General features: G+C 47.6%; 1 protein-coding gene across 1 annotated transcript; it reads right to left on the minus strand.

Annotated features, from left to right (window-relative positions):
- Positions 1 to 1,165: 1,165 nt before the first annotated feature.
- abcc5 (ATP-binding cassette, sub-family C (CFTR/MRP), member 5) lies at positions 1,166 to 25,070 on the minus strand. The gene is given in 31 exon segments (XM_040130597.1): positions 1,166 to 2,852; positions 4,492 to 4,656; positions 4,748 to 4,861; positions 5,678 to 5,756; positions 5,883 to 6,042; positions 6,905 to 7,094; positions 7,899 to 7,988; positions 8,075 to 8,261; positions 8,345 to 8,627; positions 8,729 to 8,858; positions 9,871 to 10,017; positions 10,135 to 10,304; positions 10,408 to 10,501; positions 10,953 to 11,096; positions 11,178 to 11,381; positions 13,937 to 14,009; positions 14,124 to 14,248; positions 14,365 to 14,436; positions 14,643 to 14,898; positions 15,941 to 16,098; positions 16,567 to 16,674; positions 17,413 to 17,439; positions 17,442 to 17,504; positions 17,608 to 17,802; positions 18,488 to 18,661; positions 19,014 to 19,247; positions 19,427 to 19,571; positions 20,712 to 20,867; positions 20,947 to 21,056; positions 24,056 to 24,211; positions 24,932 to 25,070. Coding segments are annotated over 30 exon segments (4,260 nt in total). The 5' UTR covers positions 24,161 to 24,211; positions 24,932 to 25,070; the 3' UTR covers positions 1,166 to 2,750.
- Positions 25,071 to 25,985: the final 915 nt, after the last annotated feature.

A 25,985-nucleotide genomic window follows, 5' to 3' on the forward strand; every position in this document is an offset into this window, starting at 1 on the left:
TGTCTGAGCTGCACTAGCCTCTATTAAAGGTGCTATACGGATAAAGTTTGGTTGATTGATTGATTGATATGTATATATGTATATGTATATATGTATATATGTATATATGTATATATATACAGATATATATATATATATATTTATATGTATATATATACAGACATATATAAATATTTATATATATATATGTATATATACAGATATATAAACACATATATACATATATATAATTTTATATATACATATACATATATATATTCATAAATATACACACATCAAAAATACACACACATATATACACATATATACACACATATATATATATATATACATATATATATATACACATATATACATATATACACGTATATATATACACACACACACACACACATATATATATATATATATATATATATATATATATATATATATATATACGCAAGTATGTATATATATGTGTATGTATATATATATATACACACGTATGTATATATATGTATATATATACATACATATGTATATATACACGTATATATATATACACACACACATATATACACATACATAATATATACACACACATATACACATATATACATATATATGTACACATATATATATATATATATACATGTATGTATATATACATATGTATATATATATGCATACATGTATATATATGTATATATATACATATGTATATATACACACGCATATATGTATACACACACATATATATATATATACATGCGTACGTGTGTGTGTGTGTGTATATATATATATATATACACATACATACGTGTATACACATATATAAACGTATATACAAACACACATACAAACACACAAACACGTACACACACACATATATATATCTATATATAGAGATATATATATAGATATTATATATATATATCTATAGATATATCTATCTATATATATCTATATATATATATATATATATATATATATATATATATAGATATATATATATATATAGATATATATATATAGATATATATATATAGATATATATATAGAGAGAGAGAGACCTTTACAGCTGAGGGTCAAACTTCCCTCACTGGATAAAAATAATTTTGAGAAAATGTGAACATACATAACATGTATATAAACTTTATTAAACTGGACAGAAACAGCTGGAATTACCACAAACTTTTCATCTTAAAATAGTTTTATTGACAATATTTCGGGGCAGACCCCCCCTTCCCCCCTTCCCTGCTAACAAGGCAGTATCGAGTCATGCTATAAGGCTTTTAGAAAAACACAGCAGACACACACACACACACACACAGATGTTTTCTACGAGGCTGTTCGAGAAACCAGATGTGATAGAAAATGGTGCTGACGTGAAAAGTCTTTCACTTCCTCTGGTTCATGAAGAGTTCAGCCTCGCTCAGCTCCTTAAAGGAAAACTGTTTATCTTCGCAACCAGGCTTTTATTTTTTTAGTTGTGTCCATCAGTTATGATGACGTCTTCCTCTGCGGTGATGCTGGAGAGACATGTGGACAAACAGGATGTCAGACAGGAGATGTCCAGACGGGTCAGACAAATCTGTCCATCTACTGAAATAAAGACCAGGCTGCAAAACAAACGTCCTGACAGTCGATCTGTCTACTCAGTTTCCAGAAACTAATTCAACACATTAAGAGAAAAGATAAAAGCATCATTTAGATCAGTAGGGTTTTACAGTGTCAGAGCAGCATCAACAAACAGAATAAAAACATTTTCCAGCAAAGAAACAGCAGCTCACAGCAAAGAAATCCTCACATTAAAGCGAACAGGTGAGGAGAAGAAACATTAACACACCTGCAGGACACACCTGAGGTTTCATTCCACATTAAACTCAATGGAAAACGGGGAATAATGGCTTTACGCTCTGACTGAGGGCGGCACGCTCGTGCAGTGGTTGGCACCGTCGTTTTAGGGGTTTTCACTCAGGGTTACATGCTTCCTACTTAAAGTCTTTTCAATCTTTTTTTTTTTTTTGCTGAAAATGAATAATATCCTACCACCATCTGCAGGACACAGGTTTGTGTCAGATGATATTGGCTCTTTGACTCAGAGCCCCTGAATCACACCTGACTCAACAGGATCGAATACTGATTCACAGTAGTTTTGGACTGTGGGTTCAGCTGAATGAGCTGAGCTGAGCCATGTTTCATTGTAAACACTACGACAGTATAAAGGTTTAAGAAGAAGGAAATCATGTTGGAAAGGTCCTTTAACCTCCTATCTGTCTCCAAACATCCAATCATACGGTGCAAGGTCACCAGTCACTCCGAATGTGTTTATGACAATAAAACAGATCATTAAAAAGAATAATAACCAAAGGCCTGGTTCATATCAGCTCATAAAAACAGACAAAAAAACACTATTAAACAGAAAGATGTCTTCACGTTGCAAAAAGGCAACAGTAGGTGAGTGAGATGATGATGAGACATCAAAGATTCAAAAGACGTCAGAGCAGACTCTGAACATACCACTACAAACAGATCTATATTCTCCCACCACAGCAGGTCTGAGATCAGTGTTTTTGTCTTTAAAATATACAGTACAGGAACAGACACAGCACCTCCAGATCAGTCCTTTAGTTTCTGTAAATGTTCTTCATCTCCTGGTTTATCCTGGTTTTAACGGGACCACTGGGACAGGGCTGACCTAACATCAATGCTTGACCTTTGACCTGCTGTGACCTCGGACCCCCCTCTCAGTCCTCAGTATGTCTTCATCCTCGGACAGAGATCTTGTTTTCCACAGCAGCCATCATTGAGCACAACCGAGAGTTCTCATTGGCCAGCAGCTTGGACGGCTCGTCAAACTCCACCACCTGGACCAATCACAACAAAGAAATTTTATTTACTATTTTGTACTTCTTCAACAGTCCCCTTTTTCCTCTGTTATGATGGTAATGAACTACGTTTTTAATGCACTTTATGAATCTGGTTTGGGTCCAACTTTAATTAAAGGAGTTTGAGTAGACGGTGATTTCTGTATTTCACCTTCTACAGACACTACATCAGATCAATCATTAAAAACTTGGATACCATCCCAGGGCAACATTCATTTTTCAACATCATAATCCTCCCTCCTGACTGCAGGCCACAGGTTTCTACGTTTGTACCTGTATCAACTGATCAGGTTTCGGTGTCTAATGCGCAGGTGTTCACCTGGTGTACTTTCTGCCTGGTATTCTCAGGTATTTTCAACTGCTGAAAACTGTAAGTTGTCGCCCACCTGGACTCTGTTTTTAGTGTACGTGTTCTGCCTCCACAGCTTTTTTTTGTGGCTGTGTTCGCTTTGTTTGTACCTGTTGTTTGTTATGGAACTGTGTCATGTCTTTTGCTTTGTTTAATGTCTGTTAACTGAAAACAAATCCAAATAAAATACTTGAAAAAAGAATAAATGATCATTTATATAAACCTTTTAGTAATAAAAGAAGAGTATGTCAAGCTATGCCTAAGTTTCCTCCGTCTCCTGATCAGTACTGAACCAACATGTGACAAGATAAAACACAAAGGTATAAAATCGGTGATGAGGAACATAAAAATTTGTTGTATGCAGATGACACGTCACTGTATATTTCAGATATTCACAATTCACTATTGTAACTTATGTGCAATAAATAGATTTACTGCAGCTCCCATCAAATCCTTTACGTCAGTTAAGCCTGAACGGTCTGAAGGGGGATAAAGAGCATCCCTCAGTGATCTTCCCAAAGTAAGTTACAACATCGTAAAAAGATTTAAAGTGGTGCAAGATATTCATTTAACATTACTGCATTAATGCAAACCCAACACTTCCTGCTACTGCAACTTCACATTAAAAGCATTTAACTGGAGAAACACCAGTTGACTTTTATTATGACGTGGTCACAGGAAATGCAGTGTGTTTGTCGGTGAGCTTGACATTTCTGGACAGCGGATTAGTCTGAAATGTTGCAGGGAGTAATGGAAGAAGAAGGAGCAGCCACGATGGCTGTTAGATGAAGAGCTGCAGGTCTCAGGCTGCACACCTCCACCTTCTCAGCCAGGTAACCAGCTCCTGTCACTGTGTCCTGCTTCTCTCTGACTCTCAGAATGAAGGAAAAAGGCCAATTACTGCCAGACTTCTTCATTAAAACCACAGTAGCTGGAATTCTGGGACCTGTAGTATTAAAACACATCTGCTTTTACCACTAGTAACTACAGGTGTCACCAAATCCACCAGGACTGAGATCCTCCAGCCTGACAAATTACAGAGGAGGTCTATATTAACTTTAATATAAAATGTAATATAAGACTTAAAACTTAAAACATTAAATATAAAACTAGACTCAAATTAACAAACATCTTCTTCCAAAGACCAAATCAAAACCAGGTCCCCAACTAAAACTAGTTTTCACTGTTTCAGATGTGTGCCTGTGACATGCTGATGTTGACTGATCGTGTGCAGGTGCTGAGCTCCTATTGGTCGGTGTGGGGGAGTACCTGTCCCTGGTTGAGCACCATGATGCGGTCGGAGGCAAGGACGGTGTGGAGCCGGTGAGCGATGGTCAGGGTGGTGCAGTCCTGAAACGAGGTCCTGATGGTCTCCTGGATCAGAGCGTCCGTCTCAGCGTCTATTGCTGCTGTGGCCTCGTCCAGGATCAGGACCTGAGACCAGAACCAGGCAATCAGATGACAGAGGCCAGGGGGAGGGGAGCATCAACCTGTCTGTCTCTCTGTAAACCTGTCTGTCTCTCACCTTGCACTGCCTCAGCAGAGCCCTGGCGACACACAGTAGCTGTCTCTCTCCCACAGAGAAGTTTTCTCCGTTCTCCACCACCTCCGACTCCAGCTTCAGGGGCATCTGGGACACCTGAGAGACAGACAGACAGACAGGTTTTTTTTCATGTGTCTGTGGTTTATCGTCCTTGCTTCTGAACATGCTGCATCAGAACCTGTGGCTCCATCAGGAAAGACATCCTGTGAGTTTTGGTCGCGTTTCCGCGTCTATTTTTACAGAAATCACAAAAAAGTGATTTTTGTGAAAAGCTGTTTCCCCGCTGAGAAAAAAAACAAAGAGCTGAGTTATCGCTTCTTTATAACAACTTGTAATTTATTCCTTATATGTGGCACAAACCCTTTACCTTTTTTGTGGTAAAACAGCTTTTTGATTTTTAGGTTTGAAAACCTTCCTGTTTGAATTTGGTCCTACGTCAGTCGGCATCAGCGTGAGTGACCAAAAGAATCACGTTACAAACTGGCAACAACAACGAGGCTTCACCTTCACAGTCCCTAAGTTTTCTCTGTATCTACACAAATCAAACGTCAGATCTCTGAAGGATTGTGTGAGGACTGGGTTTGAACTCCTGTATGTGAACTTTACACCCGCTCAGTAATCAGAAAGCCACTCTGATCAAGCAGGACCCCTCTCACCCCCTTCACCAGTCCTTCCAGTTACTGCCATCATGTCACACTACGAGGTCCCACCATCGACCCGAACAGATCAAAAACAGGCTCTGAATTCTAACCCATCAAACTGCTCTAGTTTTAGTCCTGTTTTGTTCTCGTAGATAAAAACAACGGCACAAGAAGCAGTTTTATACCTTAAAATCACTGGCTGTGTGTGATGTTTTCCTACATGTATATATGAATATGTACTGGTCTGTAGCGAGTCTGAGTTTGTACTCACACACTCCTTCATGTGACTTCTCCCCAGGGCATCCCAGATCTGCTCCTCACTGTACTGGTTAAAGGGGTCCAGATTAGACCTGTAACACACAAAACTAATCTGATCCGATGTGTTCGTGCTGTACATTCGGGAAATTGACCTTTTCGTACGACTTCCATCCTCTGAGGAGCTGTAAGTATCAGACGGTCTTCTCAGGTGCTCCTACCTGACCGTCCCGCTGAACAGGACCGGGTCCTGGGGGATGATTGACAGCTTGCTGCGGAGGTCGGCCAGTCCGATGTCACTGATGTCGATGCCGTCGATCAGGATGGATCCTCCACAGCGCTCCACCAGCCTGAACAAGACCACGCCAAGAGACGACTTCCCTGCACACACACAGACAGGCAGGGAGACAGGGAGGGAGGGAGACAGGCAGGCAGGGAGAAAGGCAGGCAGACAGACAGGCAGGCAGACAGACAGGCAGGGAGACAGGCGAGCAGACAGAGAGTAAGGTAGGCAGGGAGACAGACAGGGAGACAGGCAGGGAGTAAGGCAGGAAGGGAGACAGACAGGCAGGGAGACAGGGAGACAGACAGGGAGACAGGCAGGGAGTAAGGCAGGAAGGGAGACAGGCAGGGAGATAGGCAGGCATGGAGACAGACAGGCAGGGAGACAGGCAGGCAGACGGGGAGTAAGGTAGGCAGGGAGATAGGCAGTGAGACAGGGAGGTAGGGACACAGGCAGTGAGACAGACAGGGAGACAGCCAGACAGGGAGAAAGGCAGGAGACAGGCAGACAGGCAGGAAGGGAGACAGGCAGGGAGTAAGGCAGGCATGGAGACAAACAGGAAGTGTGACAGGCAGGCAGAGAGACAGGGAGTAAGGCAGGCAGGGAGACAGGCAGGGAGACAGACAGGGAGACAGAGAGGGACGGACACAGGCAGGGAGACAGGAAGGAAGGGAGACAGGCAGGGAGAAAGGCAGGCATGGAGACAGACAGGCAGGGAGACAGGCAGGGAGACAAACAGACAGGGAGAAAGAAAGGCAGGAAGGGAGACAGGAAGACAGGGAGACAGGCAGGGAGACAGGCAGGCATGGAGACAGACAGGCAGGCAGAGAGAAAGGGGGTAAGGCAGAGAGACAGACAGGGAGATAAACAGGCAGGGAGAGAGGTGACATGTTATCCACAGGGCTCGGAGTCTTCTTTCATTAAACTTTTGAACTGTGGAGACCAAGAACCCCGTCGAACCTGATCCGGTCCTGCCCACGATGCCGACCTTCTCTTTGGGTCTGATGGTGCAGGAGATCCTGTTCAGGACCAGAGGGAGGTTCTCCCGGTACCTCATCTCCACCTCCCTGAACATCAGCTCCCCCTGTTGGGGCCAGTCAGCCGGAGGGGCGCGACCTTTGACCCGGGCCGGGGCCTCCTGGGACAGGGACTGAGACACAGACAGCATAATGATTTATCCAAGCTGGGAAAGAGGAGGTGTCGGTGCAGCAGCTACGGTTAAAGGTGTTTATCAATCAAGACAAGGCAAACAGATAACTTCTTTAAACGTTTTTATTTGATTAGATGACAGAAGAACTACACTGGCGCTCGCAGACCTCTGCCAAGGCCAAAGAACCCTGTACGTCTGTCTCGTTCGTGTAAGAGAAAAATAAAAGCAAATAGGAAGTTGTCTGATAACGTAAAAGATTTTGGATACAACACATCTGGTTTATCAAATGACCTAAAGATCCTCAGTGGTGAGTGGTGCTGAATCTTTCTCTGGTCATCGCTCTGCAGGGAAACTGCACAACGAGGGAAGGGGGAGTTGGCTTTCTGGGTACAGTGCAGTTCCTCTCTAATCTAGACTTCATCTTCAATTATGCATTCTGGATTTTATAATCTCAGGGCGATAAAGGTTCTTGATCGCGACCTCTGCGAGACGAAGGTGAAATATCGAGAATACATCGGCTCCAAAGAGCTACATTAGTGAAGTGGAGTGTTGAACCAGCACTAAGAAACTGGAAAGCCAAACTCTGACAAGGTGGAGAAAAAACTGTTTAATTTCTGACGACCTGCAGGCACACAGCAGCCTGAATTTAGTGCCTTTTCTATTTATTGAACCGAGAATCATTCTGAATCAAACTGTGATACCAAGAATTGGATCTTGATTGAATCGAATCGTAAGATTCCGGCTCCTAATGTGAAGCCACTGCAGACCAGTTTAACCAGCAGGAAAAGAACCCGTTACCAGTACCTGTATGTAGTGGTGGATTCTCTCCACGGAAGTGAAGCGAGCTTCGGTCTCAGAGGCCAAACGGACCGTGAACTGGAACAACCCTGTTAACTGAGGGAGGGACAGGCACAGTCATGTCAAAGTGCTGGAAGGTACCCGTTCTTACAGGTAACGTAAGGTGTCTTGGTCTTAGTTACCTGCACGGCGTAGGAGATGGCGAGGCCGGCGTAGGCGGGAGGGATCTGTCCATGCATCAGGACCATCATCACGGCAGTAATGCTGATCAGAGCCATGCTTATGACGTCCAGCCGCACAGCCAGCCACCGCATCGCACAGCTGAACAGGTAGAACGGAGCCTGGTTCTGGTCTAGTAGAACCTGGTACCTGAATACAATGACACATACAGTCTGAGTGTGGTTTCAGGATCAAACCCTGTTCCCTACTCATTTTACGGTTGCAAGCCTGACCTTTTGAGGAAGTCCTGGCCCCTGCTGTAGGCCTGCAGCGTGGCCAAGCCCTGGATGCTGGAGGTGATGTGGGACATGAAGGGCGACATCGTCACATTGTCCAGACGCTTCAGCTCCCGGATGAAGACCCTGGAGACGCTGTGAAGTGCTGCAAACAGTAAGACCAGAGGACCCACGGCCACCAGGAACCATGGGAAAACACAGCTGATGACGCCCAGACAGAAGAAGACCAGGATCACGTTCTGGATGAACATCTCAGCCTGGAAGGGCAGGCGGGTGTCGACTGGAGGGAAATACATGAGAAGATATCACTAAAGTTTCCAAAAGGCTCCATGACTCTGTCAGTTAGTGAGCAGCATCTCGGACAGTGGTGTAGTCTTTCACCTTCATCCATGTCCTTGGAGAAGCGGTTGAGGATTATTCCTGTGGGCGTCGTGTCGAAGAACTTCATGGGGCAGCGGAGGATCTTGTGGAAAAGCTGGTCGTGCAGCTTGGAGGCGGCTCGCAGAGTTCCCTGCAGAGAGACGACCAGAGAAAGATTCAGCAGCACTCACCACTGAGGATCTGTAGCTCATAAACCAGACGTCTTGTGTGTTTAATGTGATGTGTGGAACAGGAAAGCTCATTGAGTGTCAAACGTAAGAGAGCGATTGATTCTGGATTGCTCATGCCGATACCGATCTGACTATTTGGGAGTTAAAACTCATATATATACAAACATCCCTTAAATTTTGTGATTAAAGAATTGATACTGACAGATACACACACGTTGACTTTTAAGAATTTAAAAATAATGGCACTTGCATGAATCACTTTTCTATGTTTCTCTTTGGGTGTGGAGATTATTCTCGGGTAATTCTGGCCAGTTTCTAAACCCTCTGCATTTAAAATGACCCCCTCTGTCAGCAGCTGCCAGTTGAAATGTTTCTGTTTAACTAAACTACAGTAACTTTACATCGTCTAAATCAACTGTACATTGAAGCGAGGCAACGTTCACTTCGCTCAGCAGCAGCCTTGACATGTCCCTGTTGTTTCCTTTGTTATGTATGTGCAGTATTTAAGCCCAGAAACGGCTGGCATTTTAATATGCGTCCACACGTGGGGGAACACCAGTGTCCTACTCAGTCATCTCTCCAGAAAAGCAGCAGTTTTATCACATTCTCTCCCCAGGTGGACACACCCTGACTACTACACCTGGATGTGTCTGCTGTGGGCTACAAGAGTCAATGACGTGTCATCAGTAGTTTAATTGCCAACCCTCTGAAGTGTGGCCGAATACGGGGTTGAGGAAGAAAAAGCATTATAAACTGGCAGGTGGCTCGCAGAAACAAGGAGCACTTGAAACCCTGGTTCAAGCCCAAAGACAGACGTAATGATGCATGAACACGTTTCAGTTGACCTCAGCCCGGTGGGAATGTTGGTGTCTTTTGGATTCTCGCTTTAAAAATTTCCTCGACTGTCGTGAGCGGGCAACATATACATGCTAAAACTGAAAAGACGCGACGAGGACGGTCTGCTGTCCTGACCTTGACGAAGGCAATGCCTCTGATGAGTTTGAAGAGCAACATCACTCCCATGGAGGAGGCGTAGACAGCGGCGTAGTGTTGCATCATGGGATTGTCCTTCATGCTGACGCTTACCGCAGAGTGGTTTCCCTGGATTACCGTGGTGTTCTGGCAAAGCCGGGACAGAGAGAGGAGTCAGGAGGAGGAGGATGTAAGGGTGAGTGGAGGAAGAGGAGGTAAGGAGTCAGGGGGAGGCGATGAGGAGGCGACGAGAAGCAGTCTCACCCCGCTGCCCTGGTTGATCCAGTAGCTGAGCCACCAGTGGCAGAAAGCGGAGCTCCCCACATTAAAAACGAACAGGACCAGAATCAGCAGGCAGGAGGCGGAGCCACCACACGCCGCCATGTACAGCCGAAACGCTGGCCAGGCCACGCCCCCACACTGCTGCTCCTCCCCTTTAATGTCACATGGCCAGACAAAGTAAAAAGCAGCAGAGTACAATAGAAAAGAAGAGAATATAGTAAAATATAATAGAACAAAAGGTGCGTTCTGTCTCACCGGTGTCCTTGACGACCGGTGCGTTCTTCTTCACTGATCCTGGTTTACTGTCTGCTGGTTTCCTCTGAGAACCACCGCTCTTCCTGCTGGGAGCCTGAAGACAAGCAGAAAGAGAGAGACAGACAGGGAGTCAGAGAGAAAGAGAGAGAGAGAGAGAGACAGTCAGAGAGACAAAGAGAGACAGAAAGAGAGACAGAGCGAGACAGAGAGAGAGACAGTAAGAAGAGAGAGAGACAGTAAGAGAGAGAGACGGAGAGACAGAGAGAGAAAGAGAGAGAGAGAGAGAGACAGTCAGAGAGACAAAGAGAGACAGAAAGAGAGACAGTAAGAGAGAGAGACGGAGAGACAGAGAGAGACAGACAGAGAGACAGAGAGAGAGAGAGACAGTAAGAGAGAAAGACGGAGAGTCAGAGAGAGAGAGAGAGAGAGACAGTCAGAGAGAGAGAGAGAGACAGTAAGAGAGAGAGACAGAGAGAGAGAGACAGAGAGAGAGAGAGAGACAGACAGAGAGACAGAGCGAGACAGATGGAGAGACAGACAGGTACCTCTATGTACGGAGTGTCTCCGAGCTGGAAGTGGTTGAACATGGCGGCGTAATCTCCGTTCAGTTTCATCAGGTTGTCATGGTTACCCTGCTCCACTATGCTCCCCTCCCTCATCAGGATGACATCATCACAGTCCACCAGGTACTGCACACAAACACACACAGGTTATCTCCATGGTAACTGTTAGCAGTAAAGCGTTCCTGTACCCGTCAGGAGGAGATTTACCTGCAGCTGGTGGGTGACGAATACGACGGTCTTGTGGCGGAGCTGCTTCTTGATGGCGCTGTGGAAGATGTGGTTGGCCACGTGGGCATCGAGGGCGCTCAGTGGGTCGTCCAGGATGTAAACGTCCCGGTCACTGTAAAGGGCACGGGCTAAGCTGATTCGCTGGCGCTGCCCGCCACTCAGATTGGCACCACGTTCCCCGATCTGATGGGTCAGAAGTAAGAACGTCTTCAGAAAGCTGTAATCTCTTAATTTCCCGTGGTAACAGTTTAAATACTGACGCAGATCAAAACACCATGTGCTGTTTTTGAGGGCGAAGACTTGAATCAGATGGCGTCCCCTGGTTTGGAAACATGACTACTGTTGAAAAGCTGACTCTGCCCCATGTGATTACATCATACCAAAGTCCTTACAGGTAAGTCTCACCACTCGGCAGCCATCTTGGCAACGGCCCAGGGCAGTTATTTCAGGCTAAAAAAAACAGGCTCCTCTGTAAATGAATGAGGAGAGAGCCATAACTTCACTTCCAACGGTCCCCACGACAAAAAAGCTGCATGTACAGAACTACCAGTCAAATCAGATTTAAAAAAAAAACAAAAAACAAAAAACACTTGAAAGTTTGACGACTTTTCCCCAAAATAAGGTTTAAAGCTCTTTTTTTCCACAGGTTATACTTCTACTACATATGCGCAAGGTTTCGCTTGTGCCAGTGCAACAACACAATTCACTTGAGGTAGTCTGACCTAAGAGGACAAAAGATTTTTATTTGATTAGATGACAGAAGAACTAGACTGGCGCTCGCAGACCTCTGCCAAGGCCAAAGAACCCTGTACGTCTGTCTCGCTCGTGTAAGAGAAAAATAAAAGCAAATAGGAAGTTGTCTGATAACGTAAAAGATTTTGGATACAACACATCTGGTTTATCTCATGACCTAAAGTTCCTCAGTGGTGAGTGGTCAGTTGTCCACAACTGGTAAAAGGCGGATTCAGGTCTCTAAGTTACTCCTCATAATGTTAATGAACCATCTGGGGTACTACTGAGCTTCCACTGCATACAGCAAGGCCCCCGATACACCCCCCCTACTTTCGTTGATTTTCAGATGTATGTAGGTGGTGGAGAAAGGCTGAAGAGAAAGGTTTGTGGATATATAACGAGCTCAGAGGTCTTGGTGATCTCTGGATGAGAACAAGGTCTTAGAGTTAATGAAATATTTCAACTGCAGGAACTTATCAAAACACAGCATAATAATGTACAGTATCCCTTGTCTCTGGTTCTGCTTTGTTTCCACGGTTCTCCTCTCGCTTTGGGGTCGAGTTCCTGGAACTAAATTTGGGCTCTGCTCAGGAGGTGATACTAAATCCAACTTCAGGAACTCTCAGGGGATGGATGCAGTGTTGTTGATGGTTGAGGACAAGGATGACTAAAACAACAATCACAACAACAGTAACCACCATTTTACTGCTGCATCTGTATGGAGCAGGACATTCAACCCTTTAAAACAGAGGAACAGAGGAGAACATTTGTTGGATAAACCAATGTTTCCAGGCTGGGAGCTGGAGTCAGAGGTTAGAAACCCAAAGGTGGACCAGTAGAATTTTCAGTCTTTGGCAGAAATGGGGATACAACACATAGCAAAACATTTATCCATCTTCCACCACAAATACAGGTGGGAGATTGCATTGGAAGGATAAGTAGGTAGTCCAGATGTCCTTTTTTCACAAGCCCCACTGTCCCTCCACCTAGTCTTGGGTTGTCCCCGGTCCGACCTGGGGTCCGATCTAGGGTCTCCTCCACAGTGAGGTATCCAGGAGGCATCCTGACCAGAGGCCACCCAACCATCTCAACTGACTCCTTTCAATGGGAAGGAGCAGCAGTTATCATCCAAGGTCCTTCCGGATGTCTCTAAGTGTTGGCACAGAAACCCTGAATAAGAAACCTTTCCGTCACTACCCAAATCTTGTGACCGTAGGTAATGGGTGGAAAGTAGATCAACCAGTAAATCAACAGCTTTACGGTCAACTTCCCTCTTCCACAAAACAGTCCAGCACAGCAGCTGCATTACATCTGATTGCATACTAATCCACCTGCGGAACTCATACTCCACCTTACCCTCATGGATGAACAAGTCCCTGAACTACCTGAACTCCTTCACTTGGGGCAGCAATTTACTGTAATCCCATCCTGAGGGGAACAGTCCACCTTTTTTGGGCAGACTAGTCCACTATGCCATGACCAGGAAAGATCCACACTGCTCCTCCTGAATTCAAGGATCAACAATCGGCATTTCTGGCACCATGACATAAGCTTTTCCAGGGAAGCCAAGTAGCGTCATACCCCAATAGTTGGAGCACACAGTCCTGTCCATGTCCTGGTCTGCCAGTTCACAGGCAGTGTCCTCAAGAAGAGTGAAGGCAAAACATTAAAACAGAGCAAGCAACAAAGACGATAAAACAAGATTACAGAAAAATTAAGGATCACAATGCTTCAGCAAAATCTGCGAAGTGGTTCAATGGGCTAGATGCTGTTTTGGGCTACCGACCAACTATGCCAGCCCAAGCAGGGACTGGTTTTAAGTACAAATGTGACAGAAAACAAATAAAAATATCAGCTGTACTTCCACTGTTGTGTGCCATAATTAGACTTCACTAAGTGCATTTTGTGAAAGACCAACTTTTTTAGCAGTGACTGCGCTAGTGCATGGGCCCATACCTGAACCTACAGAGCACGGTCTATACTAAGGTAGAGACGGGAAGTGTCACCTCTGTGAGGTCAGCGTCGGGTAGGAGGGCGAGGTCTGGTCTGAGACAGCAGGCGCTCAGCACGGACTGATACCTGCACAGACAGACAGAAAAACCTGTTAGTCTGCCCTCGTCTAGGGGCGTGACCATGCCCCGAGACCAGGCCAATAATTCCAGGATGTCCACATCTGTCATCCAGCTGTCCCACCTCTCCTTGTGGTACTCCTGTCCAAACAGGATGTTGTCTCTCAGCGTTGCGTTCAGGATCCAGGCCTGCTGAGCCACGTAGGCCAGCCTTCCTCTGACAGCCACACTGCCCTCCAACACAGTCATCTGTCAATACAACGATCAATAATCATTACCACTCATGGCACTAGAGGTAGTGATGGTGTACGGGCAGAAACCGAAGTTACAGGCTGCAGTGGCATTTTAGGTGAAGGTAATGTCACCTGTCCTAAGATGGCGGAGATCAGGGAGGTTTTCCCACTGCCGACACTGCCACAAACACCGACCAGCGTCCCCTGAACAGAGAGACAGAGAGACAGAGATAGAGACAGTCAGTCAGAGAGAGAGAGAGAGAGAGAGACGGATAGAGAGACAGACAGAGAGAGACAGTCACACAGTCAGTAGTTCAGACAGACAGAGAGACAGATGGTCGGTCAGACAGACAAGCAGACAGAGAGACAGACAGTCAGTAGGACTGAGTCGGAGTGAATCGTGGGTCTACCTGCTGGACGCTCAGGTTGATGCAGTGCAGGGTACTCTGAAGGCGTTGAGAGACAGGAGGGACAGACAGGAGGGGAGGACAAGTCTCCTCCTCCCCCTTTGCCCCCTCTGGTTCCTCTTGGCGTGAGGCCACATCTCCTCCTCCTCTCAGCAGGGAGCCAGTCACCTCCTCCTGCTCCTCGTCCTCGTCGTCCTGGAGAACAGCAGCTCTGTCTCTGCAACTGGAGATCACCAGGCCCGGTTTAGCTCTTCTTCCACTGCAGGACATGTTTTATGTCTATGAAGACTCTCAGTCATCAGTCCATTTTATATGTGCTGCTACCATGGACTGTGCCAACTCCAGCTAACTGTTGCCTTTGATTTAGCACCTTGAGATGTCGTCCCTGTTCAGGAACTAATAATACTTTACTGTACAAATTATAAATTTGAGGAGACATGTGGAACCATATATGTGTTATAATATTACTTTAAGTAACTCCAGAAATTTGAGAATGGGCCTGATTTAAAAGTTCAGTCAAAGTTTAGACTGAGGATTTCAGCAGAGGAACTTGTGAGCCACTACATGTAGGTTTTGAAAAGTTTTTACTTTGACCCAGATAACAATGCATACTCCACACTCCTAACAACTAGTCCTAACCATGTGTTCAGATCAAAAACAGCCCTGTATTTAGAAAGTGAGGGCTGTGTGAGGCGCCCGTAGCTTTAGGTACAGGTGAAATTATGAAATTTGATCCGGAAGTCCAGTTTAAGTAACAGATCCGTGAGGTTAAAGGTTTATCAGACACCAAAGCGGGTCTCAGTGGTTTATAACACATAATGACACAGGATTTTACTGCTCTGGAAAGTTATCACAGTGACAACGTTGTTATCCCCGGTCTCTGGGTAAACAGCAGAAATACACCAGGAATATGCACTTCTATATATTTGCTCCATACTGTTGCAGCAAAAGTTGAGCACGTTCAACTTTTTTGCAGACGACCCTGTGTTTTTCTGGCCTGAACCCTCCTGCTGTGTAAACACAGTGGTCCCGTTGAAATGAATGAGGGGGATGTGTTTCTCACGCAGCGCTGATGTCGGTCTGAATGTCAACACATTTAAATTTCAATTTTAAAACTGTGAAAATTTCAGTTCAACTCAACTCCCTGTCATTAGTGAACTCGCTCGCAGGTGCGGAGTAGAGATGAATGAAATAATAAAGAAATATATTATACATATCATTTATAATTATGTGTATTTGGTATGTGGTAAATAATGAAAGACTGAATCATTTTTGGACTTTTGTAGTAAAAGTCAGTTTACCTGTGCTGAGGTCTGCTAGCTGTTCGGACACATGGACTGGGCTGAGCGCTCTGGCCACCCCCCTCCCACGCCAGACTAGCCCTACAAATCTCCACGGCAACCTGAGGATCACCAGGTAACCCTCGGACACTGTCGACCTCCGGCAACAGGAAGAGACTCTGAAGAGACAGACAGATGGGTCAAACCAGATCGAACTGGTGGAGGAGCCCTTTAGTTTCACTGGGATTAGCTTTTGGCTGAAGCTTCTTCAGATCAAACTGCCCAGACACATCAGCTTTGTTTTATTTCTGTCCACTCAGCTCATTCCATCCATCCAAATCGGTCTATTCATCCATCCACCCTCCTGTTCATTATTCCAGCTATCTATTCATCCGTTCCTCCATCTGTCCAACCGCCAGGGAACAGCTGAACCCTCAAACCTCAACACAACAATCTTGACCAATGGACGTATGTCAGTACCTTATGTAAATATGGAGAAAGGTAGGTAGGTAGGTGTAGGTAGGTAGGAAGATAGATAGGTAGGTAGTTAGGTGCAGGTAGGTAGGTAGGTAGGTTCATAGGTTTGTAGGCAGGTAGACATCCTGTAATTTGTGTTCAGGTGAGCATAGTGAGTCCTTGTGTGACACCTTGAATCTCTCCACGGCCACTGAAGCTTCAGACAGAGATTTGACTGAAAACGGAGTAACCTTCAGGGCAAAGGTCATGGCGTTGAACACAGTCACCACAGTGAAGGCCTGGACACACAGAGAGGAAACGTCTGTTAGTAAACTCCCGGGGAAGGGGGTGTACAGAGGGTCAGCTCCTGACAGCTAACTGCTACAGTGCTAACAAATAGTAGCAGCCTCCTAGAGGGCTAACAGTTAGCTGCAGCCTCCTACAGTGCTAGCAGTAAGCTGCAGCCTCCTACAGTGCTAACAGTTAGCTGCAGCCTCCTACAGTGCTAGCAGTTAGCCGCAGCCTCCTACAGTGCTAGCAGCTAGCTGCAGCCTCCTACAGTGCTAACAGTTAGCTGCAGCCTCCTACAGTGCTAACAGTTAGCTGCAGCCTCCTGCAGTGCTAATATTTAGCTGCACCTTGCTACAGTGCTAGCAGTTAGCTGCAGCCTCCTACAGTGCTAATAATTAGCTGCACCTTGCTACAGTGCTAGCAGTTAGCCGCAGCCTCCTACAGTGCTAACAGTTAGCTGCAGCCTCCTACAGTGCTAACAGTTAGCTGCAGCTTGCTACAGTGCTTAAAGTTAGCTGCAGCCTACTACAGTGCTAGCAGTTAGCTGCAGCCTCCTACAGTGCTAACAGCTAGCCGCAGCCTCCTACAGTGCTAATAGTGAGCTGCAGCTTGCTACAGTGCTAACAGCTAGCCGCAGCCTCCTACAGGGGCGACGGATATAAAAAAAGACCTGTAGTGAGGCTAGAGAGTCAGCAGCTGCACACACAGCACCAACATGAGACAGGTGTGCCCTCTGAGTTTGGTACCTGAGCGGCTGTCAGGTCTCCTATCAAGCAACATGGGCGGAGAGAATGCCGCTGGCTGATGACTGGACGACGATGGGAGCCCCCCCCATGCTCTGCTCTGTGAGTAACCTATCACAAGGATCCTCCACCTCCTCTCTCCCTCACCTGAGGGAGAGACAGAACACAGGGGTCATCAGCACTGCGCACCTGTGTTACCATGGTGACAGTCCACCCAGGTGAGCGCGTGTAAGGTGAGTACGTACGGTGGACGTCCTGGGAGAAGGCTTTGACCCAGGCAAACATCTTGATGAACTTGATGTAGCTGAGGATCTCGTTCATCTTCTGGACTCGTCTGTCGGTCACGGCCACGCCCTTCCTCCTGAAGTACGCCGTCAGTCTGGAGCTGAACATCTGATCGGAAAATCAGGATCAATGAGCCTGATCAGGTGGGAGGATTACATTCTATAGGTACATCAACTCATCTCAGACATTTCGTGTGTAGAGGATATAGCATGGAAACATTTTACGGACAGACTGGAAATGTTAGGGCTACATTTACAGTACAGTTACTCACCAGACTCCATTTAAAAAATAACATTTTAAGACCACAATGATCCCAGACCTCTCCGGCCGACCAATAGTGTAACTTCATCAGTCAGTTAGCACCAGACATTCATGTTTATAGGGCTGGCCCAGCTGTTGCAAGGTTAGCATAATAGTTCAATGTGAGCCGTAGCTTGAGCTCTGTTTTTTTTTAGTCTATATTTGTTTCCATTCAGTCAAACCGTCCCGTTAAAAGCTGCCGAATCAGCTGTGATCAGCTCCTGTGGCAGCGTAGCCGTGGACGTACAGACAACTACCACTAGATCACTGTGATACTGAAGGAAACTTAAAAACAGGAAGATTCTGAATGGAGTTCTGCAGCCTCTTTTTCCTCTGGTTTCTTAATGGATTTCTGGAGCCTTATTCTGGAGGGACATCAGAGATAATGACGTCCTCAGGGAGAGGACGTAACACTGAATCATATCAACATGTGTTTCATGTCTGTGTGTTCAGATCTGAATCAGTCAGAACTCTGAGGCAGACAGTTACTGACCATGGCGGGGTAGAAGAGGATGAACACAGCTGATCCCAGTAGAGACGTTGGTCCCAGTATGAACAGATTGTAGGCCACACCAAGTACGGCCACCAGGGGCCCTCCTGCTAACAGACTGCCTACTGCTGCTGCTTCAAACATCCTCTGACCATCACTGGAGCACATGTTCACCAGCTGGGGGGTGAGAGAGAGAGAGAGAGCGAGAGGGAGAGAGAGAGAGGGAGAGAGAGAGAGAGAGAGCGAGAGGGAGAGAGAGAGAGAGAGAGAGCGCGCATCATAACATAAGAAGAGGGGAGAGAAAGACACGCGGAAGGAGAAAAGATAGAAGAGAAATCCCTCCTTTCTTTCTCGTCGGAGGAAGAAATAAATAAAGACAGAAGAGGAAAGGAGGCAGGGAAGGAAGGAAAGATAGAAGGACAAAAGAAGAGGACACGAAGGGAGGAAGAAAGACAGAAAGGAGAGGTAGGGACAGAGGGAAGGCAGAAAGAAAATCAAACACACGTCTGTTTATAAGACAGTCCAGTACCTGTCCCATGGACTTGTCCCTGACGCTGCGGAGTCGGAGGATCTTGTTGAAGGCCATGCTGAGGACGGCTCCTCTCAGCCGGGATCCGGTCCTGTAGTTCAGGGCCCATGTCAGAGCCAGAGACCAGGACCGGACGAGCTCTGTGGTGAGGAGACCCAGCACCAGCAGCAGACCGTAACCCAGGTCTGGCTCCTCCCGCTGGGTGTACTCCAGCAGACGCTTCACCACGAAGGCCTGGAGGAGGGGAGGACGTCACCGCGTTATTACTGGTGGGACTGGTCTCGTTGGTCCTACCGGTAGTACTGATATACTTGGTATACTGGTCTTACTGTTTACTGGTCTTTCGGGTCACACTGATTGTACAAATCACACTGGTCATACTGGTCTTACTGGTCTAACTGGTCCCGACTCACCGGGCCACTGAATCCGGCCAGCTGTGTGACGGTGAGACAGAGGATGGAGAGGAGGAGACGGGTCCGACAGAAAGACCAGACCGCCGAACACAGAGACGCCTCGCTGCCCTTTGACCTCTGCTCCTGCTCCCACAGAGACGCCAACCTGAGGACAGAAACACACGACCTGCTCCTATGATCTGAGAATCGGCCCAGCTGTAGATAACCTGCGTAAAACTGTCTCCACGTTGACGAACCACAACTTTAAAGCGCCTGCACGCGAATTCATCAGCGATGAAAACGCAATCATATGACCTTCTACGACAATATGGCGCCGTGGAAGGACCCAGCCCTCAAGGTCTTTCTTGAACGACATTTTGCTGACACTTCTGTACTTTTATTTCGGTAACCTTTTGCGTTCAGGGCCTCATTCGTCACACGCACAGTTCTGGTCTTAAACCACGTGCGTGCTCACTCCCACACAAAGAATCTGGTTTATCTCTTTCTTCTTGTGCTTGAAAATGTGCGCACACTTAGAAACGCCGCCGCCCAGGTGTACCAGCGAACGGGCGGAGGTGGCCGGGGGTAATCACCTGCTTCCTGAACTACACACACACACAGACCAGCTGTACACTCAGCAACGTAGCACTGAACAGAGTGCGAACCATCCTTCCCGCGTTTCTTTCAGGGTAAATGGTGCCGCCGATGCCTCGTTTGCATCACTGAGCACCAGAGGATCTGTCGATGACGGCCGGTCGGTCAATCGACTGTTGGTTGTGATGGTTTTCATTCGTCACCGCGGTGACGTCTGGTCCTCGGCTCTTCGGAGCAGAGGACGCGTGCAGCCACATCGCTCACGGTCTCGCCACATTCGTATGGAAAGCGGCGAAGCGTGGAAACCACGTGAAACCCGACAACGGCATAAGAGAGCCGTGTGTATCATCTGAACCTGGATGTCTTTACCTTTCTCCACGCTGATGCTTCAGGACTGTCAGGGGGAAGTCGTGACCTTATTTGGCATTCTGGGGGCGGTCCACGTGCTCATTTACACACAGACACGCCCCCCCCTAGGTGAACACCTCACAACGTCTTCTACAGGATTTGATTCGAGGCCTCGGGATTTTTAACGTACGGGACGTCAGCGTCTTTGTCGTTATGTCGGGGAGGAGCGAGCGAATCGGACTGAGGGTCAGAGGTCAAACCTCCAACTCCAGAGAGACACAGACCCACTGAGGCTCAGCAGGAAAATCTGAGTCTGTGTGGAGTTCCTCTCTAAAAAGTAGGTTCGTTTCTTAACTACACCCACCGCAGGCTGTTGTCATGGCAACCCTCCCTCTGCGACACGGGCCAGATGTCATCCAATAGGAGCTGTCCTTTCCTGCGGGCGTGTACGGCCAGAGGAGTAAGCCAATGAAATGTCATGAAGGAGAAAAGACCTGCGCTGTCGACCGGATGATCACACCTGAGGATACACAAACACACCTGAGCAGTGTGTTCTTCCTGTGTGTGTGTGTGTGTGTGTGTGTGTGTGTGTGCGTTACCTGTCGTTCTCTCCACCTGGTTTGCTAGGATTTTTGTCTTTAGCTCCGCCCTCCTCCAGCTCTTTACCACAGCAACCAGCTGATCTGTCCTCACACACACCCAATGCACCCTGACCACACACACACACACACACACACACACACACTCATCATGTTTAACTTTTAAAACAAGCAGCAGATCGTCTCTAAATGGAGACCTGCAGCAGGTGGACTCTCCCCACGGAGCCCCGAGCTCAGCATCCCGGAGTCAGTCCGGGACCACATGAAGGGACAGGAGACTCTGAGACAGACTGAATCCACAGAGGAACCGTGGCAGGTTCTCCAATTTGCTGTTTCTCCCAACAAACTGTCTCAGCCTCTGATCTGCATCACTTTACCCCCATTACTGTCCGTAGTTCATGACGTCTGTCCAGGATTATCAATCGTCAACGCGTTCGTCGACACTTTCAAACCTGTGACCGAGTTAAAGGAGCCGAACCATCAAATCACATGAAAGACGCAGCTGCTGACGCACGCTAAGCTAGTTAGCTTCAGCAGGATTGGTCAGCGCACAGTTTTTCATTTAGAGGGAACAAATCCGGGGAGGACCAATAACTGAACTCTAGCTTTAGCTACGGCTAGCCGCGGCTAGCTCACAGCTAGCTTCCGGCCGGTGCAGCCGCGGTTAGCGTCTTTCAGCAGCAGGGAGCAGTAACGCGAGCAGAGCTGAAACCAGCCGCTGCAGACGTTACGTCGGATATAGCCAAAGTGACGTCTCCAGGCGTCCGATTGCGTCCAAAACCCAAAGAGACGCAGACTACTGATACGACACCGAGACAAACATCAAGTCTTCACGTCTCAGAAAACACAAACAACATTTCTGCTCAAACGGCTGAAACTGTTACAGGATTATCAAAACGGTCGCAGATGCCGTTTTCACTGAAATGACGCGTTTCCGTGGTGATAATTACGTTGTGTGACGAAACGCACAGAGCTCAAACGCAGCGTTTAGAGGAAAACGATTCTTGATGAGACGTGTTTAGTCTCCACCGCTCTGATTCCCACCCCTGACTGTCGTCTCCATGGCAACAGCGGCCGAGGCTCACGGGTAACGTAGTATTCAGAGGCAGAACAAACCCGACGGTCACAGCGGCACTTCCTGCTCCGCGCTCGTCCCCCTGACCAGCAGAACGCTGGTCCAACTGGGTCAGTCCCGCAGTCGGGGTCTGCCGGGGTCCTAACGGAGCCTGAGGCATCAGTCCTGTTGCCATGGTTACCTGCAGGTCAGTACACCTGGAGCTCCGATTTACAACACTGGTTCAAGTGTTCAGTAAACTGTGATGCAGCCAATCAGAAAGCAGGATTTATTTGTATGTGTTATATGGAGATTACATTAACACTGTGTGTGTGTGTGCGTGTGTCCTCTCTGCCACCGAGCACGTGCAGAGCTCACGTTCGCTGCCTCATGATGCTCAGACACACACACTCGCATCACATCCATTCACACGGCATCAGCCAATCACATGCCTCGCAGCCCCTGGGCCTCGGCCAATCAGACGTCTGGATTCTCCTCAGCATCGGCAGGAGGCGGGGCTTCATTATGTAAACAAAGAGGTGCTGTGAGGAGGCTGCGGCTTCGCTTGGTCCTTTTGTCCGTTTCTCTCTCTACCTCTTTTTCTCTTCTAAACCTTTTTGTGAATGAAATCTTGGGAGCTGTTTAACTAGTGATGGACCAGGAGACCCAGTGTGAGCAGGACCAGTTAACACCGTGTAAGTCCGCTTACTCCTGGACGTCCTCTTCATTGCAGGGCAGATTTAAACCCACACAAAACGCACTGTGTCCACATCAGGATGTTCTTCATGGGACCACAGGAACCGACTGGACACCGAATCCTAAACATTAAACAAAGTTCACGCGAGTCACGTCCTATTTGTTTTACTTCCCCAGCGAAGACAGTCTGTCCCCCAGGTCCCCGTGCTAGGACCCCGTCGCCCTCTCAGTGTCTTCACAGCTGTCCCAGAGACGTAGACGAACTACCGCTTTAGGGCCTGTGCGCCACCTTGATACCCGACGACCCTAAGAAGGAAAAATTCCTTCTGAGACGAGGGAAATTTTCTTCTCTCACTTCTTTCTGAAGTTTGACGATCACGTCCGCTCAGCATTTTATTTCCTGTCGTGTGTTAATCAGCTGTTTCTGTAGATCAGGCTCTTGACTCTGAATCTTGGTTTTTTAAACCTATTTTAGTTTCATCTTTTATTATCACATTTTCATCATGTTTAAATCTGGTCTGGTTTCCTGTTTCCATGAGGACGAGGATGCAGAGCTCAGTGTTGTTGTTTCAGACTCAACAAACACCAAATTTTTCTACTTTCTCTTTACTTCTCGTGCAGTTTATTACCATGTAACTGACATTTGAGTATTTATTACTTGAAGATAGAGCGAGGGAACGGACAGCTTCGCCATTTCCTGGTGAAACAGCGTGGAGGCCCAGTCTGAACGGTCACAGTGGAGGCGCTACACTCCGCTCAGGTAACACACCTGCTGCTGCGAGAGCCGGCCTGGACCACCACCAGGCTCCTTTCCGGTCGGACTCTGGTGAATCTGGGTCTGAAGCTACTGTTCCTCAGAGGTGGAGCCTGAACTCCGAGGCACAGCTGTGACCACACAGACACACACATACACACATACACACACACACACACACACACACACACACACACAGGTGACAGATTAAAGGAGAAACCAGCATAAAGCGTCTCAGCTCCAGAACAGCTTCAGTTCTCCTCCTCATTGATGCCCCAAGTCTCTGGACTCTACTGGAGGGACGGACTCCAGTCTTCCTCGTCTGGGGTTTCGACGGTGGCGGTGGAGAGCGCCGGTGGACACCTCGGTCCCAGATCTCCCACGGGTGTTAAACTGGGCTGAGATCTGGCGACTGAAGGCCACAGCACACGATTCACATCCTTTTCATACTCAAACATTCAGTGACCCCTGCTGACCTCTGGATGGACACGTCGTCCTCCTGTCCCTCTGCTCGTTTCTCAGGTTTTTCCTCTCCTCTGTCACCGTCTCTGTATAAACACCATATAAAAACAGACCGAACACCTGGATGTGGACCCTGTTCTCACCTGGATCTTGACATCCTGGTGCAGTTTGACCTCTGACCCCGGCAGAGTGCTGCAGGAGGCTTGTAGAGACCCCGGCTCGCTCTGTCCAAAGTCATGTTCTCTCATCTTCTACCGGACCACATGGAGCTGTGACCTCGGACCCCCTTTGCTCAAAGTCTGACAAAGTGCGACAGAACCAGAAACGGAGACGTCAGTCATAAACATGACACATGCAACAGGAACGCGGGACCCTGGTCTCTGGTCTCCGGTCTCCGTGCGATACAGTAAAATACAGAGCAGGTGTACAACAGGACCACCAGGACCAACAGGACCAACCTACTCCAAGATTATTGGAACGCTATAGAGAAAACTTCAGGAGGCAACTACTGAGACAGAAACAAGTTACCAAGAAGAAGAACTGAACAACTAGAAATGTTACGAATAAAAATAAAAATACATCCAGAGTCTCTTTCAGAAAATCCCATGAAACACTGAAAAGCTTCATCGCATGTGGAACCCATCTCTCCTTTCCTGAACCAGGACCCTGAGCAGTCTCACCACATGGAGGGACGTGGAGTCTACGGGGTCATCAGGACGCGCCCGTCCTCACCTGCAGCCCCTCAGTGACGGGGTCAGGTCCACTCAGGTCCACACAGGACACAATACACACACACACAGTACGCACAGTAGTACTATTACAGGAGTACTGTGAAGAGTACTTCAGTAATAACCAGATATAAAAACGTCATAAAATCTTCCAGAATAAAAGAGTCACTCAAAATAAGACTCTTTCAAAATAAAAGTAAAGTGATGTTATAAAACAAACTGTCCTCGCGCTCTGAGCATCCGACGGGACATAAAACCCGGAAACTAGCAACTGGTCCGAGAGCTGCTCACCTGTCTGTCTGCGTGTCCGCGCCGTGTGGACGGACCCTCCGTCCTCCCTGTCCTCTTTCAGGTCCGCTGTTCTCAGTAAACAGCTCTTCCTCTGTAAAGCTGCAGCCCAGACTCTCAGCAGCAGCAGCAGCAGCGCGGGGCATCATGGGAAATGGAGTCTTGCCGTCACCTGGGGACCATCGCATCCCTATTGTTTCGGCCCCTCCGATGTCGTCAGTATTGACGTAAGAGCTGGGAAGTCTCAGTCCTCAGTTCAGTCTGTCAGGCTGCAGGAGCGCAACCGGAGGGAGGTCTGACCGGTCTGGGGTTCCTCGTGAATCAGACCTCAGCAGAGGTCGAGTCTGAGCAGACACCGCTCTGGGTCCGAGGAGTCACAGGTCTGGGACTCCTCCCAGGACACCTGAGAGGTGTCTCCTCCCAGGACACCAGGGACGACGCTGTCTCTGCCGCTGTGCAGCTTGGTTGTATCGGCCCGGTCTGACGTCGGCCCGGGGCCCATTTCGGGGAACCAGCAGCAGATCTTCTCGTGTCAGGTGACAGGAAGTGAACAGAAGTGACACAAGTCACAGGTAGAGGTGGAGCGTGTTGCTGCGCCCTCAGGTGACGGAGTCAGAGCCGCGGGGTTTTCTGTCAGAAATCTGCTGCAGAAACTAACCCAGGAGCCGGGTAACACACATCTGGAACAAACAGATGTCTGCTGCTGTTCTGCTCCGAAGTGACGCGCTCGGGTGCGTTCAGGTACAGATCCGGCCTCGGGTCAGGTGAAGATTCTGCTGTGGGTCACGGGTCCGGCTGCGAGGACAAACTTTACCTGAAGCACCTGAACCTCATCCCCCATGAACGTAAAGGATCCAGACTCCATCTGCCGACCCGAGTCCGGCTCAGTCCCGGTCTGACATTTTACACACTACACTTTCAACTCATCTACCTGATATAGATTCACTTTGACAAGACAGGAAGTTGTGCCTGCAAGGCTCAGCTCAGGGGACAAATCTGCCCTGTGCTGTGGGTTGGTGTTACTTTGTGATGAAGCGGCTGAGGACGGACACACACA

Source organism: Xiphias gladius, chromosome 7, assembly GCF_016859285.1.
Source record: "Xiphias gladius isolate SHS-SW01 ecotype Sanya breed wild chromosome 7, ASM1685928v1, whole genome shotgun sequence".
In the NCBI taxonomy this organism is placed as follows: domain Eukaryota; kingdom Metazoa; phylum Chordata; class Actinopteri; order Istiophoriformes; family Xiphiidae; genus Xiphias; species Xiphias gladius.